Here is an 18,102-nt window from a genome sequence, read left to right on the forward strand (position 1 = left end):
AGGGGTAACTTTGCCAAAAGGCAAAATATCTATTAAGCTACCTACTTTTTTAATGATCTTATCTACACATATATGTACAATCACGCCTGTATCCTATACAGGGGTAGGCAGAGCACATGACCTACTAAGTTTCAGTGCCACTCTTGGCAAAAAGGGGTTGAAAGAAATCCAAATTGTGACATTGCAGTGACAGGTTGCCAGCCTCTCGCCTACGCCACAATTTAACCCGTATCCCACAGTCGACTTCTACACACCCACGAGAAGAAAGAGGGGGTGGTGAAATTCTTAACACACGGGGCCTTAACTGCCGTATATATTATTATTTTGAGGTACCTAATCTTCCATGATACACACTTAATAGTGCAAACTTTATTACCATAACCTAAAATAAACCTCTATTATACTTTTTAACCCCTTCTTACCGGCACTAGGATGTAAATTTCCATTAAGAAACTACGCGTGTTGTAAGACTCGAGAGTCCAGAGCACCTCTTGTGCTAAACTAAAGTACGTGCTTGTTAAGGGGTAGACTATACCTAAATCGCGCACAGTGGGTATTTGTATGCGAGTGAAGAATATAACTATTCCAATTAACCCCAGTAGGGCTTGAGAAAGAGACTAATTGGATAGCTATGGTAAAAATTATGTTCAATGTAAAAAAAAAAATTGATAAAAACCCCCGACCGCGACATAGTGGACCGATTTTCATGAAACATGGCTAAGAACACTCCCGACTTACTCAGCTTTGAGACAAAAAAAGCAGATCCAAATCGGTCCATCCGTTCGGGAGCTACGATGCCACAGACAGACACACACACAGACAGACAAACAGACAGAAAATCGGTCTACTATGTCGCGGTCGGGAGTTTTTTCAAAATTTTAATTTAGTGGTTAGGTTGTTGACTACAACTACTAGACCTATAAATCAAAAACATAGTCTTTACCGTTTAAAATCATAATTAACCCCCGACGCAAAAACAACGGGGTGTTAATATAATTTTGACGTGTCTGTCTGTCTGTCTGTTTGGTTGTCTGTCTGTGTGTGTCTGTCTGTGGCATCGTAGCTACAAACGAATGAACCGATTTAGATTTTTTTTGTTTAAAAGCTGAGTTAATCGGGAGTGTTCTTAGCCATGTTTCATGAAAATCAGTCCACTATGTCGAGGATTTTTTATCAAAATTTTAATTTTGTGGTTAGGTTATTTTGTAATTAACAAAGACCTATGCATACATACATACATACATACATACAATCACGCCTGTATCCCATAAAGGGGTAGGCAGAACACATGAAACTACTAAAGCTTCAGTGCCACTCTTGGCAAATAAGGGGTTGAAAGAAAACGAAACTGTGACATTGCAGTGACAGGTTGCCAGCCTCTCGCCTACGCCACAATTTAACCCATATCCCATAGTCGCCTTCTACGACAGCCACGGGAAGAAAGGGGGTGGTGAAATTCTTAACCCGTCACCACACAGACCACCAGACCAGACCTATCCTTACGCATAATCATTTAATCAGTCAATTACCCATATTTTTTATCTTAAAAAATAAAACTTAAAAATTCACACGACCACATACACTTAAATGCAAATACGCCAGAATAAAGTAATGAACCCCGTGAAAAACGTACCCCGCTTAAATAAAAATGCACGTATCACACTAAAGGCGAGCTACAACTTTTAAAATTTTCCTTGGCGCACCGAAAACCTGCAATATGCATATATGCAATATGCAAAAGTCACGACTCGTGTGGTATTGCTGTATTGCTAGGATCAGAGTCGAGCGCACCAAGGGTAGTCCACGCCAGTGGCGGCTGGTGAAAATTTCTGCTAGGCAACTAGGCTTGCCAGATCGAATTACCCGATTATCGGGGAAAACAATTTTTTTTTTCGGGATTTTGATGACACCCACAATGAGCAACCAAAATATTTTTAAAAACGTACCGCACCCTGCACTGCGCACTGCAACAACTCGCTACGCACACTAGGCGCGGGTTACGGTACTTGCTTCACGGTCGTTCCAGAAAAATAATTAAGCTTGATTCTAGTTTGGAATTTGAAATTTTAGAATATTTCGAGAAATCGGGACATTTTCTAATTTGTCAGGATTCGGGAACACATGTTAAAAATCGGGAGAATCCCGCCAAATCCCGACCGTCTGGCAACCCTAGGCAACACTGAGGCGGCTATATTTCCGAGCTCATATAACCCGGCAACCTTCAAATCAAGAGTGAACAGGCATCTTCTGGGCGAGCTCACTCCATCGTAGGCCATTTCTTTGCCTTCGGCTAGTCTGTGGGCAAGAGTAAGCCCATTTATAATTTAAAAAAAAGAGCAAAAAGAAACCCCTTCTTACCGGCACTAGGATGTAAATTTCCATTAAGAAACTACGCGTGTTGTAAGACTCGAGAGCTCAGAGCACCTCTTGTGCTAAACTAAAGTACGTGCTTGTTAAGGGGTAGACTATACCTAAATCGCGCACAGTGGGTATTTGTATGCGAGTAAAGAATATAACTATTCCAATTAACCCCAGTAGGGCTTGAGTAAGAGACTAATTGGATAGCTATGGTAAAAATTATGTTCAATGTAAAAAAAAAAATGATAAAAACCCCCGACCGCGACATAGTGGACCGATTTTCATGAAACATGGCTAAGAACACTGCCAACTTACTCAGCTTTGAGACAAAAAAAGTAGATCCAAATCGGTCCATCCGTTCGGGAGCTACGATGCCACAGACAGACACATACACAGATAGACAAACAGACAGAAAATCGGTCTACTATGTCGCGGTCGGGAGTTTTTTCAAAATTTTAATTTTGTGGTTAGGTTGTTGACTACAACTACTAGACCTTTAAAGACTATGTTTTTGATATAAATCAAAAACATAGTCTTTACCGTTTAAAATCATAATTAACCCCCGACGCAAAAACGACGGGGTGTTAATATAATTTTGACGTGTCTGTCTGTCTGTGTGTGTCTGTCTGTGGCATCGTAGCTACAAACGAATGAACCGATTTAGATTTTTTTTTGTTTAAAAGCTGAGTTAGTCGGGAGTGTTCTTAGCCATGTTTCATGAAAATCAGTCCACTATGTCGGGGTTTTTTTATCAAAATTTTAATTTTGTGGTTAGGTTATTTTGTAATTAACAAAGACCCATCCTTACGCATAATCATTTTTTAATGAGTCAATTACCCATATTTTTTATTTTTAAAAAATAAAACTTAAAAATTCACACGACCACATACACTTAAATGCAAATACGCCAGAATAAAGTAATGAACCCCGTGAAAAACGTACCCCGCTTAAATAAAAATGCACGTATCACACTAAAGGCGAGCTACAACTTTTAAAATTTTCCTTGGCGCACCGAAAACCTGCAATATGCATATATGCAATATGCAAAAGTCACGACTCGTGTGGTATTGCTGTATTGCTAGGATCAGAGTCGAGCGCACCAAGGGTAGTCCACGCCAGTGGCGGCTGGTGAAAATTTCTGCTAGGCAACTAGGCTTGCCAGATCGAATTACCCGATTATCGGGGAAAACAATTTTTTTTTTCGGGATTTTGATGACACCCACAATGAGCAACCAAAATATTTTTAAAAACGTACCGCACCCTGCACTGCGCACTGCAACAACTCGCTACGCACACTAGGCGCGGGTTACGGTACTTGCTTCACGGTCGTTCCAGAAAAATAATTTAGCTTGATTCCAGTTTGGAATTTGAAATTTTAGAATATTTCGAGAAATCGGGACATTTTCTAATTTGTCAGGATTCGGGAACACATGTTAAAAATCGGGAGAATCCCGCCAAATCCCGACCGTCTGGCAACCCTAGGCAACACTGAGGCGGCTATATTTCCGAGCTCATATAACCCGGCAACCTTCAAATCAAGAGTGAACAGGCATCTTCTGGGCGAGCTCACTCCATCGTAGGCCATTTCTTTGCCTTCGGCTAGTCTGTGGGCAAGAGTAAGCCCATTTATAATTTAAAAAAAAGAGCAAAAAGAAACCTACCTTAAAATTACTTGTACTTTACTAGTAATCAATTTTTTAGGCAAGCCGGTCGGATTCGGCTTGTATAGACCAGCCACTGCTGTCCAGTATCCACACTTACTTACTTGTAAATCTATATCTTATGTATCTTTTGCTGAGGTGTGCCATTAAAGAGTATAATTATATCTATCTATCTATCTACCTATATCCTCGACCTGCACCTGACCTGACCTGCTGTTAATATGAACAGTAAGAACATGAAGGGTACTGGCTATAATTTTGTATGTTATGATGTATGTAGACAAATTATATAGACTTACTAGCTTTTGCCTGCGGCTTCGCAGGCGTTAGAAAGAGACGAAAGAAGCCTATGTCATTCTCCATCCCTTCAACTGTCTCCACTTAAAAAATCACGTCAATTCATCGCTCCGTTTTGCCGTGAAAGACGGACAAACAGACACACACACTTTCCCATTTATAATATTAGTATGGGTTAGTGTGGTGACGGGTTAAGAATTTCACCACTCCCTTTCTTCCCGTGGGTGTCGTAGAAGTCGTAGAAGGCGGTGGGATATGGGTTAAATTGTGGCGTAGGCGAGAGGCTGGCAACCTGTCACTGCAATGTCACAGTTTCGTTTTCTTTCAACCCCTTATTTGCCAAGAGTGGCACTGAAACTTGCGTAGTTTCATGTGCTCTGCCTACACCTTCGTGGAATGCAGTGGTGATTGTATGTATGTATGTATGGAGTATATGGATTATTGGTAAAGTTACTGGCTACCTTAACCGTTCGTCTCTTTCAATCCTTAGCCTTTTAGAACAACATGAACTGCAATGTCACGATATAAATATTTTTTGATATTAAAATTCTTGCCGTGTCGTGTCAGAGAAATTGTTTAAACTATGCAAGGTTAGATTAAAATAGCTATTGTAGGAAATTTATAGCAGCCTGTTCAGTTTTAACCCATTTAGATTAGAATTTCTTTTTTGAAATAAAAAAAAAATTAAAAGAAACAGGCCGCGGTTTTTCAATAGGTACCTACCCTATCATGAAAAATTCTTGTGTAAATTAGCTGCATAAAATCGTTTATTTCTCAATTTCTATTGATATCGAGATTTTCAAACTATTTACTTTAACGGTACCGTGCGGTAAACTTAAAGCGATTTTGAGATAGGAAGTAATTTTATATTCAAATACAGCGGGGCAATTCTCGACTGGACGGCAAAATATCAAATATCAAATATGTTTCCCCTCACTAGCTCGGAAACACGTGTTTTGTCCTTCAATACCAGCGGGTAAAAACGCATTTTATCCACTAGTGGGTAAAGTAATTTGACCTTGAATAAAGTCAAATTAACTGCTTTAAAATTGATAAAAGCAGGTGAATCTAGTAATAAAGATGATTTACCACCTGTGGAACTACTGGAAGCAGTGATAAACGCATTTTTTGCGTTGTAGTTTCCTAGCTACAGTGAGGGGAAAAGTTTTGTGTTACACTCGGGTGCAAATGTATTTTACTTCTCGTATGTTAAAAAACTCGCAAGTTCAGGATTCTATTCTCGAACCACTCGCTTCGCTCGTGGTTCAACTATAGAATCCTTTCACTTGCTCGTTTTTCAATTCCACACTCGGCGTTAAAATACAACTTTGCCCCCTTGTATAACAAATAACTATATTTCGCTTTAAAATGTGGCACAGGAGATGTTCAAATAATTATATTGTAGTCACACATTCGACCAGAAACTGGCATGCAAAATTATTATACAACCTAAATAAGAAAAAACATGCAATGGTACTCTAAGTACTTAAATCTAAAATAAGGTCAGTCATATTTAATGTAACAAACACAATTAACGCAAAACGCAATTGTAACTAATCCATTTTTTCCATTATTACACTATGAAATAATCGCCAAATGGGACATAATTCAATCTCATTATAATCAAACTAGCTTTTACCCGCGGCTTCGCCCGCGTAATAAAAGTATTCTTATTGAAACGTTTACAAAAAATAAGATTTTCATTTGGATCCGTAGGTTTCTTTGTAGGTAGGTACGTCTGTCCGCGATTATTTCGATTAAGGTAAAGCGGGGCAATTCTCGACTGGGGGGCCATTGTAACTGATCTATTTGCTGTACGGTCCGGTTTTGGCTGACTGTACCTTACACATATTACTATTGTTTTTAAAGAAATTTTCGCAATGATTATAGAATTGTTACACAGCGACCACAACGTAGGTAGTAGGTACGAATATGTATGTATTTTACCTATATAAATATTTATACTGGGGAAACTTCATACAACCCACATAGCCAGTATCTCGACGCTATGGTCGGTAGGGTAAAAAGTACTTCCTTGCATTATCCCTTACATTTTTTTCCATTATACTTATTACAAACGTAAACATATAATAGGCAAGCAAAACAACGATCTTCTTACAGCACATTGTAATAGTTATTACGGATGCAGGATACTCGCCGATGCCTACATACTAATCCCTTCCCACTGAGCCACCTGCATTTTACACTGCCTAGATATCGATTGCCGACCGATTATTCCGACCCCAATCCCTATCTCTATCCCTATCCCTATCCCTATCCCTATCCCTATCCCTATCCCTATCCCTATCCCTATCCCTATCCCTATCCCTATCCCTATCCCTATCCCTATCCCTATCCCTATCCCTATCCCTATCCCTATCCCTATCCCTATCCCTATCCCTATCCCTATCCCTATCCCTATCCCTATCCCTATCCCTATCCCTATCCCTATCCCTATCCCTATCCCTATCCCTATCCCTATCCCTATCCCTATCCCTATCCCTATCCCTATCCCTATCCCTATCCCTATCCCTATCCCTATCCCTATCCCTATCCCTATCCCTATCCCTATCCCTATCCCTATCCCTATCCCTATCCCTATCCCTATCCCTATCCCTATCCCTATCCCTATCCCTATCCCTATCCCTATCCCTATCCCTATCCCTATCCCTATCCCTATCCCTATCCCTATCCCTATCCCTATCCCTATCCCTATCCCTATCCCTATCCCTATCCCTATCCCTATCCCTATCCCTATCCCTATCCCTATCCCTATCCCTATCCCTATCCCTATCCCTATCCCTATCCCTATCCCTATCCCTATCCCTATCCCTATCCCTATCCCTATCCCTATCCCTATCCCTATCCCTATCCCTATCCCTATCCCTATCCCTATCCCTATCCCTATCCCTATCCCATTCCCTGTCCCTGTCCCTGTCCCTGTCCCTGTCCCTGTCCCTGTCCCTGTCCCTGTCCCTGTCCCTGTCCCTGTCCCTGTCCCTGTCCCTGTCCCTGTCCCTGTCCCTGTCCCTGTCCCTGTCCCTGTCCCTGTCCCTGTCCCTGTCCCTGTCCCTGTCCCTGTCCCTGTCCCTGTCCCTGTCCCTGTCCCTGTCCCTGTCCCTGTCCCTGTCCCTGTCCCTGTCCCTGTCCCTGTCCCTGTCCCTGTCCCTGTCCCTGTCCCTGTCCCTGTCCCTGTCCCTGTCCCTGTCCCTGTCCCTGTCCCTGTCCCTGTCCCTGTCCCTGTCCCTGTCCCTGTCCCTGTCCCTGTCCCTGTCCCTGTCCCTGTCCCTGTCCCTGTCCCTGTCCCTGTCCCTGTCCCTGTCCCTGTCCCTGTCCCTGTCCCTGTCCCTGTCCCTGTCCCTGTCCCTGTCCCTGTCCCTGTCCCTGTCCCTGTCCCTGTCCCTGTCCCTGTCCCTGTCCCTGTCCCTGTCCCTGTCCCTGTCCCTGTCCCTATCCCTATCCCTATCCCTATCCCTATCCCTATCCCTATCCCTATCCCTATCCCTATCCCTATCCCTATCCCTATCCCTATCCCTATCCCTATCCCTATCCCTATCCCTATCCCTATCCCTATCCCTATCCCTATCCCTATCCCTATCCCTATCCCTATCCCTATCCCTATCCCTATCCCTATCCCTATCCCTATCCCTATCCCGATCCCGATCCCTATCCCGATCCCTATCCCTATCCCCTATCCCTATCCCTATCCCTATCCCTATCCCGATCCCGATCCCTATCCCTATCCCTATCCCTATCCCTATCCCTAACCCTAACCCTAACCCTATCCCGTTCCTGTCCCTGTCCCTGTCCCTGTCCCTATCCCTGGCCCTGTCCCTGTCCTTGCCCCTGTCAAATTATCATGCTAGGAGGTGAACTTTGAAAAATCCTTTCTTAGTGCTCCTCTAAGGAACTTCCGTGTCAATTTGAAATCTCTTGAACCAGAAGTAAAGATAAAAACTAAAGCTATACTTATGGCTATTTTGGATATTTTAACCCCATTGCAGAACAACAGGGGGAACGTTTCTTTTCCACCTCATTAGATTATAAAATCGTTGTATTTATCGTGATCAGCGACCCGATAAACCATAAAAACGATACCCATATTGTGTTTTTGACTTTACCCCTTTGCACCCCTTTAGGGGTCAAATTTTCAAAAAACCTAAAACATGTATTAGTTATATGCCTTTTAGGAATCCTCCTGTGAAGTTTCGAATAAAATAGACAAACTAATATTGTTTCCCCATACCAACTTTGAACCCCCATTTCACCCTTTTAAGAGGAGAATTTTGAAAAATCCTTTCTTAGTGCTCCTCTGCGCCATATAAGGAACCTATGTGCCAAATTTGAAATCTCTAGGACCAGCGGTTTCGGCTGTGTGTTGATATGTCAATCAGTCAGTCAATATCTTCTTTTATATATTTAAACCCCATTGCACCACAACAGGGGAGAAGGTATTTCACTTCCGCCTCGTTAGATTTTAAAAACGTTGTATTTATCGTGATCAGCGACCCGATTAACCATAAAAACGATACCCATATTGATTTTTTTACTTTATCGCCCCCTTTTCACCCTTTTAGGGGTTAAATTTTCAAAAAACCTGAAACACGTAGTCAGTCATATGTCTTAAGGAATCTTCCTGTGAAGTTTCGAATAAAATAGTCAAACTAATTTTGTTTCCACATACAAACTTTGAACCCCCATTTGACCCCCTTAGGAGGTGAATTTTGGAAAATCCTTTCTTAGTGCTCCTCTACACTATATAAGGAATCTACGTGCCAAATTTGAAATCTCTAGGACCAGCGGTTTGGGCTGTGCGTTGATTTAAGTCAGTCAGTCAGTCAGTCACTCAGGACTTTGCCGTTTATATATATAGAAGATTTTATATCTTTATCGTAAATTGTAAATTCTATGTTTTCCTTCAGGTTTGTTTTAATGTATAATGATTGTAAATTGATTCCATGTTAGTGTTAAGTAATTTAGCAATTAAGCTATAAGTCATTTCAAATACAATTGTTTCTTGAATAAATAAATATCAATATCAATATGATGTTGAGTTCTAAATGTATCCACTGAACACGCCTACCATATATAACCGGTGGACACTATATTTAATAATGCGAACATTGTAAAACATGGAAAAAAAACCGGCCAAGAGCGTGTCGGGCCACGCTCAATGTAGGGTTCCGTAGTTTTCCGTATTTTTCTCAAAAACGACTGAACCTAGCAAGTTCAAAACAATTTTCCTAGAAAGTCTTTATAAAGTTCTACTTTTGTGATTTTTTTCATTTTGTTTTACACATATGGTTCAAAAGTTAGAGGGGGGGGACGCACTTTTTTTCCTTTAGGAGCGATTATTTCCGAAAATATTAATATTATCAAAAAACAATCTTAGTAAACCCTTATTCATTTTTAAATACCTATCCAACAATATATCACACGTTGGGGTTGGAATGAAAAAAAATATCAGCCCCCACTTTACATGTAGGGGAGGTACCCTAATAAAACATTTTTTTCCATTTTTTATTTTTGCACTTTGTTGGCGTGATTGATATACATATTGGTACCAAATTTCAGCTTTCTAGTGCTTACGGTTACTGAGATTATCCGCGGACGGACGGACGGACGGACGGACGGACAGACAGACATGGCGAAACTATAAGGGTTCCTAGTTGACTACGGAACCCTAAAAATGGACCAGTTACATTTGCCCCCCAGTCGCGATTTGCCCCGCTGTACCTAAAGGTTTGTTGTTTAACCGCTCGGCTAATATTGATGTCCGAGCAAGTTGAAAGATTATAATATTGAATTGTGAGCGTAGCGAGTATTTATGTTATCTTACAGTACATATGGCGCTATAGTTACCGCACTAGTGGGATAATTAGCACATTTCACGACATTTAAAAATACTCATAACATTTATGTGCGAAACTGCGAATAGGTAATTTGCAACTCTTGTTGATTTAAAACAGTCTTTTCGTTCATCCTTTAATTTTTATCAACGCTCGTTTTGAAATTCCTTTATTTCACACTTGTATCTTAATATTATGACATGTTATAATTTGTTACAGATACTACCGAATATTTCTCGGAAGCTCAACGAAGCGACGGTGAAATGCGAAGTACACAACCCGGTCGGAAAGAGCGCGGACACGAAATCCTTGGAAGTTGCTTGTAAGTATTTAGTTACGTATGAATTTTAAGGTTCGGTCACAGAATAAATATTAGAATTATATCGACCGGGATATCAAAAAGGATCGATTATTATAGAGAGTTACTGTCGAAGTAAAATGTGTAATCACAGTTCAAAGAATGCCATCTCTCGACAAAACCTTAAAACTTTTGAACGTCAGTTTTGACAATTTGCACATATTCTTAGCTTAATATATATGTGTTAAAATGTCAAATATTAATATTAGTGCCATCTAGCTGAGCGTACCCCAAAGGTGTAATGCCATCTAGGCCTCCGTACCTTTTTATGTATGTCTTTTACTGAGGTACGTTTTTTCCTTAGACTTTATCTGTCTATACAGACTATATATGTCTTTGGGGATATAGACCGTGATGATCTTTTTGATTTTTATTGAAATCCCGATATTTCGACCCAGCTACATGCATTCTAATTACGGAAAACTGAAGAAGGCGGGTGGATGTCAAAGTTACGAGTACGTAGACAGCGCGCGATCTACTGTGTACACTTTCAACGTTACCACTGGTCGCTTTTTTTTAAATAATAAATGGGCTTATCTACTCTTGGCCACAGACTAGCCAAAGGCAAAGACGTGGCCTATGATATGATGGAGTGAGCTCTCGCCCAGAAGATGTCTGTTCACTCTTGATTTGAAGGTTGCCGGGTTATATGAGCTCAAACACAGTGTCGCAGTGTCAATATAAGTCTAATGAGACTAACCGTGAATAATATAAAACTCTTAGACTAAGTATTATCAAAGACATTATGTAACTCCGTATAGACGGATAAAGTCTAAGAAAAAAACGTACCTCAAAGCCCTAGAGAAAAAGGGTACAGTGGCCTAGATGGCGTTACACCTGTGGGGAACGCTCGGCTGGATGGCGCTAATATTAATATTTGATATTTTAACACATATAAATCTAACAATATGGGCCAAATTGTCAAAACTTAGGTTCAAAAGTTTTAAGCTTGTGTCTAGAGATGGCAGTATAATGTACTGTGATTACACATTTTACTTTAACAGTAACTCTCTATAATACTCGATCGATCCTCTTTTGTATTGTTATAATTCCGGAAAGGAAGGAAAAATGGAACCCTCATTGGTAACGACCGTGGTGGGGAACTGATTGTCACACAACACATCTTATGGACATGTCAAACTAGCGGCGGCCGATGAAACAATTTTTCTAAATTCGACATAAAATCGGCCACAAAATGAAGGTAGCGCCAGTCATTTTAGCGTTCCCCAAACTTATCGACGCGGATCGGCTCTAGACGATCAAAAATCGCTCGTTAGTCGTCGCTAAACGCAGCAAAACTAACAAGCGATTATTGGTCGGCGAAATTGCACATTGAATTAATAGGTTTCGGGAGACCCTTATTTTGCCAGTCTGCTCGTCAATATGTCAGTAAATGCCTTTACATTTAGGAATTTTTGAACTAGTTAACAAGCAATAGATAAATAAATACGTTTTGAATTAATATACAGTTCACTCCTTGAAAAATGACCTTTCTTTCAAGTTCAAGATTCATTACGAATGTAATAGTTTCAGTGTTATTTCAGTCCAAGGTAATTCTGTTAAAAAAAACATTGTAGAATTACTGAGACAAAGAACTTTTCTTTAGGTTGTTAAATGAAACGACTGTCCTTGGAAACAGTATTCGACTTTTTATGGTTATTCGTGACATACATTGTGTATTTGTAGAGTGATAGCTCAAATGGATAAGAGTTATGAGCTAATTGCAGCAGTTCTGATCACCTCAAGCTCTTTTATTTGAAAACTTCTGTATCGTTAGAGATAGGACGTTTCTACTTGTAAAACGCTGATTATTCGTGACATAGCCACTATGTTGCCGCTATCGGGAGATACTGCACCGTATGTCCAGTGGCGCCCTCAATAGGAGTATCTTTTCTGTTTACTAATAACTCAACCATAACCACCTGTCTTCCCGTGGGTGTCGTAGAAGGCGACTATGGGATTTGGGTTAAATTGTGGTGTAGGCGAGAGGCTGGCAACCTGTCACTGCAATGCCACAGTTTCGTTTTCTTTTAACCCCTTATTTGCCAAGAGTGGCCCTGAAGCTTTTAGTAGTTTCATGTGCTCTGCCTACCCCTTTATGGGATACAGGCGTGATTGCATGTATGTATGTATTCAATTTTACCTAAACGAATATATCAAGATAAACTTTTCTGTACTTAGTAATGTCACAAAAAATCAATCAATATACCAATTTCGTAATTTCACGGTTCTTTAAACTTACTTGAAAAACTGCTACGAAAGCCTATCGCGTCTTCAAATAAAGCGAATTTACTTTTCGAAATGGTTTAAAAAATTACAGTCTATTTAGTTTCAGGCCTTTCATTAGGCTAGTTTAGTTTTTCTTAAATTAGGTTCTTGGAAAATTCAATGTTATTTTGCTGTTAATGAGAAAACTAAATTGGTTAGGATTTTCTTTATTTTTTGACCTTTGTTTAGGAGTTTTTAGGGTTCCGTAGTCAACTAGGAACCCTTATATGAAATGAAAATGAAAATGAATGAAAATGAAAATGAAATATTTATTTTTCAAGTAGGCATATTACAATGCGCATATGAACGTCAAATAAAGCTACGCCGGCTCTAACCCTACGCCTCAGCCTCGAGAAGATTTCAGTCCCCCCTCAGTTGGGAGGGGGGTATCCACTATGGGACCGGCAAGAAACTCGGCGGGCAACTTCTTTTCAAAACATTACATCTTATAATTAACATGCATTAAATAACAACATACAATTTAACATGCAAAAGTATTCATCAAAGAATATGAACAGACTAGGTACTCTATGGAAATCAATTTCAATAAATTATATTATTGCTTAATAATACGTCGTTCTTCTTCAGAGAAAACATATCAAATTGTCATAGAAGAAAAAGATAATATGAATCTCAATATCATTAAATATGTAATTTACCTACACAACATAAAATATAAAATATTTGATGTGCTTTCTTATCTGAACTGTGTCCTCTATACATAATACAATTATTTTAATTGCTATTCGTTTTTTGTAGTTTCTGGTTCGGGCCATGCATGTTTGTCTGTCAAATAGTCCTCGACTCTGTAATAAGCCTTTAACATCAATGATTTTTTTAAGTAGTTCTTAAGAGCTGGGAGGGGTAATCTCAAAGCAGTGTCAGGTAACTTATTATAAAAATGAATGCATTGCCCAACAAATGACTTCTGTACTTTACGGACACGAAACTTCTTTATGGCAAGCTTATTTTTGTTTCTAGTGTTATAATTATGGATATCAGAATTCTTAGTGAAACAGTCTAAATTCTTAACAACATAAATTATACTATCATAAATGTATTGGGAAGCTACAGTTAAGATATTAATTTCTTTGAAGAGTTCTCTTACTGATTCACGTGTTCCTAAGTTGTAAATAGAACGAATGGCTCTCTTTTGTAATACAAAGATAGTCTGTATGTCAGCTGCTTTGCCCCAAACCAGAATACCGTATGACATTACACTGTGAAAATAACTATGATACACTAGGCGAGCTGTCTCAACATTAGTCAGTTGCCTGATTCTCCTAACGGCGTATGCGGCTGAACTTAATTTGCTTGCTAGTTTCTTTATATGAGGACTCCATTGTAGATTTTTGTCCAATGTTAAACCAAGAAACAGTGTTGTATCTACCATCTCTAAGCATTCATCATTCAAAAGTATTTTTGTATCGATTGGTTTAACATTCGGCAGAGAAAATCGAATACATTTGGTTTTCTTAGAATTAAGAAGTAAATTGTTGACAGTAAACCACTGCAGTACATCAGCTAACGTGCTATTAATTACATTGTAATCCGTAGATTTTCGGTCAACATTAAAAAGCAGTGATGTATCATCAGCAAAAAGTACTATTTCACAAAAGTTTTTCACTATACATGGCAAATCATTTATATAAACCAAAAACAGGAATGGACCTAAAATTGAGCCTTGTGGCACTCCTAATTGGACTACAGTCCCGCTAGAGCGAGTTTTGTTAACAACTACTGTTTGTGTTCTATTGCTAAGGTAAGAAGACATAAAGTTTAGGGCATTTATAGACAAACCATAGTGTTCTAATTTCAAAATGAGCGTTCCATGATCCACACAATCAAAGGCTTTTGAAAGATTACAAAATATGCCAATTGCATCACAAGAATTTTCCCAAAAATTATATATATGTTTAATGAGTACCGAAGCAGCATCGGTCGTGGAACGGCCCCTTGTGAAACCGAACTGTTTGCTTGTAAGTAATCTATGTCTGTTGAAGTGTCCCAGTAGATCATTTAACATTAGCTTCTCAAAGACTTTACTTAGTACAGGAAGTATTGATATGGGACGGAAATTGGTTATATCACTCGAATCACCCGATTTAAAAAGCGGTATGACTTTGCTACATTTCATAAGATCTGGAAAGGTGCCTTGTGAAATTGAAATATTATATATTACGGCCAAGTAAGGTGCTATTATATCTATGACATGACTAATTACTTTAACTGATGTTCCCCATAAGTCTTCCGTTTTCTTTAAATTGAGTGACTTGAATGTTTTAACAATATTTACAGAGTCTACTTGACTAAATTCAAATGAATTATTACATTTCTTAACATTAGCACAAAGTAATGAATGGGCTTGAGCCGCAGAAGAATGTAAACATTTTGTGGTGTTAACGGCTATATTTGAGAAATAATCTTCGAATGCCGAGGCAACATCGCTGTTCGACACTATTTGTTGATTATCTGATACAATGTTGACTTGACAATCGCGTGATTTACATTTACCAGCTTCTTTATTTATAATACTCCAAGTTGTTTTCACTTTGTTGTCCGACACTTTCAATTTATTTATTTATTTAATCTTTATTGTACACAAAGAAAGAAAAACTTATAGTACAAAAGGCGGACTTAATGCCAGACAGCATTCTCTACCAGTCAACCTTTAGGCAAAGCAGAGATATTGTGGGCGGTGATATTACTAAAACTTTACATAAGAAGTTACATAATAAATATACATAAACCTAAATATATATTTCCAAAAATACATACATACATACATACATACATACATATATAAAAACAACTAGGAATCCTTCATTCTACCAGCAAAGAAAGAACGTACAGATTTCTTAAAAGCGAACTTATTAGAACTAATAAAGTTTTTCTTGGCAGTTAAACACACTTTCTTGAAGATTCTTGAGTAGTTTCTTACATAGTCCAGGAATTCTGAATTCTTGTTCAGCTCTCTCTCACCATAAAGTTCATAAAGTCTTTTTCTACTTTTGTGAATACCTACAGTAGCCCATTCACTAAACTTTGTTTTAACTTTTGACCCACTAATAGATTTCACTTTGAAATTGTTATTAAATTGATTAAGAATTACATTGAAAACATCTTGATACAAATGATTACAGTCATAATGCGAAAATGGTATTATAGACAAACTATGTAGAATTTCATTTTTGAATGATTCCAAGCGAGATCCAGTAATGGGTCTATATGTTATTGTTTGTGGAGTATCATGAATAACGTTTAAGAAAGCTGCCCTTTGGCCGCTGTGATCGGAATGAAAACAGTTAAATAATTTCTTATCTATACATTCACAGTTACAAAAAATATTATCTAGGCATGTTGCACTAGTCACACCTACCCGGGTAGGTTCAAGAAATAAATTAAATAAATTAAATGATTTAAACAAACAGAACATTTTAACAGTATTACTAGATGACTCGAGCAAGTTAACATTAAAATCTCCACATACAATAACATGTTTTTGGCCCTTGCATACTAAATTCAGAACATTTTCCATTGTAGATTCAAATATGCTGAAGTCAGCTGATGGTGGTCTATAAACACATACAATAATATATCTGTCTAATTCAACACATGAAATTTCTATAGTTCTTTCTATGGAATATTTTACAACATCTTTGCGCTCTTTACACTTCATACAATTTTTAACAATAATAAGGGAGCCACCATGAGCAGCAGATTTTCTGGCAAAAAAACTAGCTAATTTAAAATTAACATAATCAAATATCAACTGTTCTTGTTTCAACCAATGTTCAGTAATACACATAACTTCAACATTATTACTATCTAAAAATAATCCTACTTCTAATTTTTTGCTGGAAAAACCCTGAATATTCTGGTGAACAACGTTCATATTCAGGTGTTTTTCCGCTGTCTTACAATCTAGTTTAAATGAGGCATGGGGTCCTTGGCTTTGTCAGCTGACTGAGACTTATATATAACACTATTACATCTATTTGGCTCAATATTGAAGGCCAATAACTCCACTAAATATACAAATAATTTCTTTGGCAAAAATACCTTCCGTGGAGCTAGCATGAAGCGCTCAATGAATTTATTGAAGTCAAAGAAATGGTACTTTTTATTAACAGCTATGGCATGGTACATTAAAGAATTATAGTAAGCTATCTTACAATTATAGTCATATGATACATTTTCTGCATAAGGTAGTGCACATAATATAATTTTCCCCACACCAGATTTTTCAATAACATTTAGTGTGGACATCAATTTATCTATGCTAAGCTTATCTACATTAAGACTATTTCCTAATAAAATTACTAATGTAGTACTGCTATCATAACATCCCTTTGAAATAAGGTCACATAAATGAGACAAAGTAATGTTTTGATAACAGTAATTTGTCACTTGTTGCTCTAACTGGTAGCTTAATAATAGGCCCATTCCTAACCCAATCTGATCTGAAAAAACAACAGTCTTACTGACTGCTCTAGGGGGCTGTTTAACTACTGCCGCATGCCTAGTTGTGTCGTGGGCCACATCGGCTTGAATAATCTTTGCTGGTGGCATTTGGCCACAATTACAATGTTTTCCATTTAATAATGCCTTACACCGCTCCTCCAAATCTCTATTTTCTAGCAGCAATTTATTAAAAGCCTGTATGTGCTCCTCAACTTGTTTTTTAGTAGTCTCATACATGGTGGATACTGCCAAAAGCTCATCTTTCAGCCTGTTAATGTCGGCATTTAATTTCAGAAAATTTGATTCCTTGACTTCCAGCTCTGAATGACAGTCTTGAACCCTATTTTTCATAACTGTTAATGTATGTTTTAATTTACTATATTTTTTAATACATGCCTGGCCTTTGATCAGCTTTTGGGTTCTCCTAATATACCTATTAATCTTAATGTACTTTTTTAACTTATTACTACTATTAAAGAATACTATGTGTTTGGAGTCCCTACTCAATTGTGTTTCACCGCTTACCAACTCTTGGTACACATTCTGTAACTGCGAAGCATCATAGTGCTCCCGCTCTTTCCTAAACAAATTAAGTTCCTCATTAGCCGCACCCAGTTCTTCTTCTAACTGTGTGATGCGGGCCAAGGCCACTTCATGTGTCGAAGCGCACTGGTTGAAGGTGTCTATTGTGCCTTGCAAACGGTCCACTTCTCCGCGGGCATCAGTCAGCTGCACATCATTGTCCGCCAGCTCCCTTTTCAATTCTGAGTTTTTGTTGATTACTTTCTGGAGCTCCACTTCGCTTTCCTCCCTTTCCTCCAACAACTGCTTCGACAAGGCCCTCGAC

General features: G+C 38.6%; 1 protein-coding gene across 1 annotated transcript in view; it reads left to right on the forward strand.

Annotated features, from left to right (window-relative positions):
- The window catches only part of LOC125237067 (irregular chiasm C-roughest protein-like), a 245,446-nt gene that overhangs the window by 199,603 nt on the left and 27,741 nt on the right, over window positions 1-18,102 (forward strand). Inside the window, exon 10 of the mRNA XM_048144010.1 lies at window positions 10,385-10,487. Within this exon, the coding sequence (XP_047999967.1) occupies window positions 10,385-10,487 (103 nt within the window). The remainder of the gene's footprint in view (window positions 1-10,384; window positions 10,488-18,102) is intronic.

This window comes from Leguminivora glycinivorella, chromosome 20, assembly GCF_023078275.1.
Source record: "Leguminivora glycinivorella isolate SPB_JAAS2020 chromosome 20, LegGlyc_1.1, whole genome shotgun sequence".
In the NCBI taxonomy this organism is placed as follows: domain Eukaryota; kingdom Metazoa; phylum Arthropoda; class Insecta; order Lepidoptera; family Tortricidae; genus Leguminivora; species Leguminivora glycinivorella.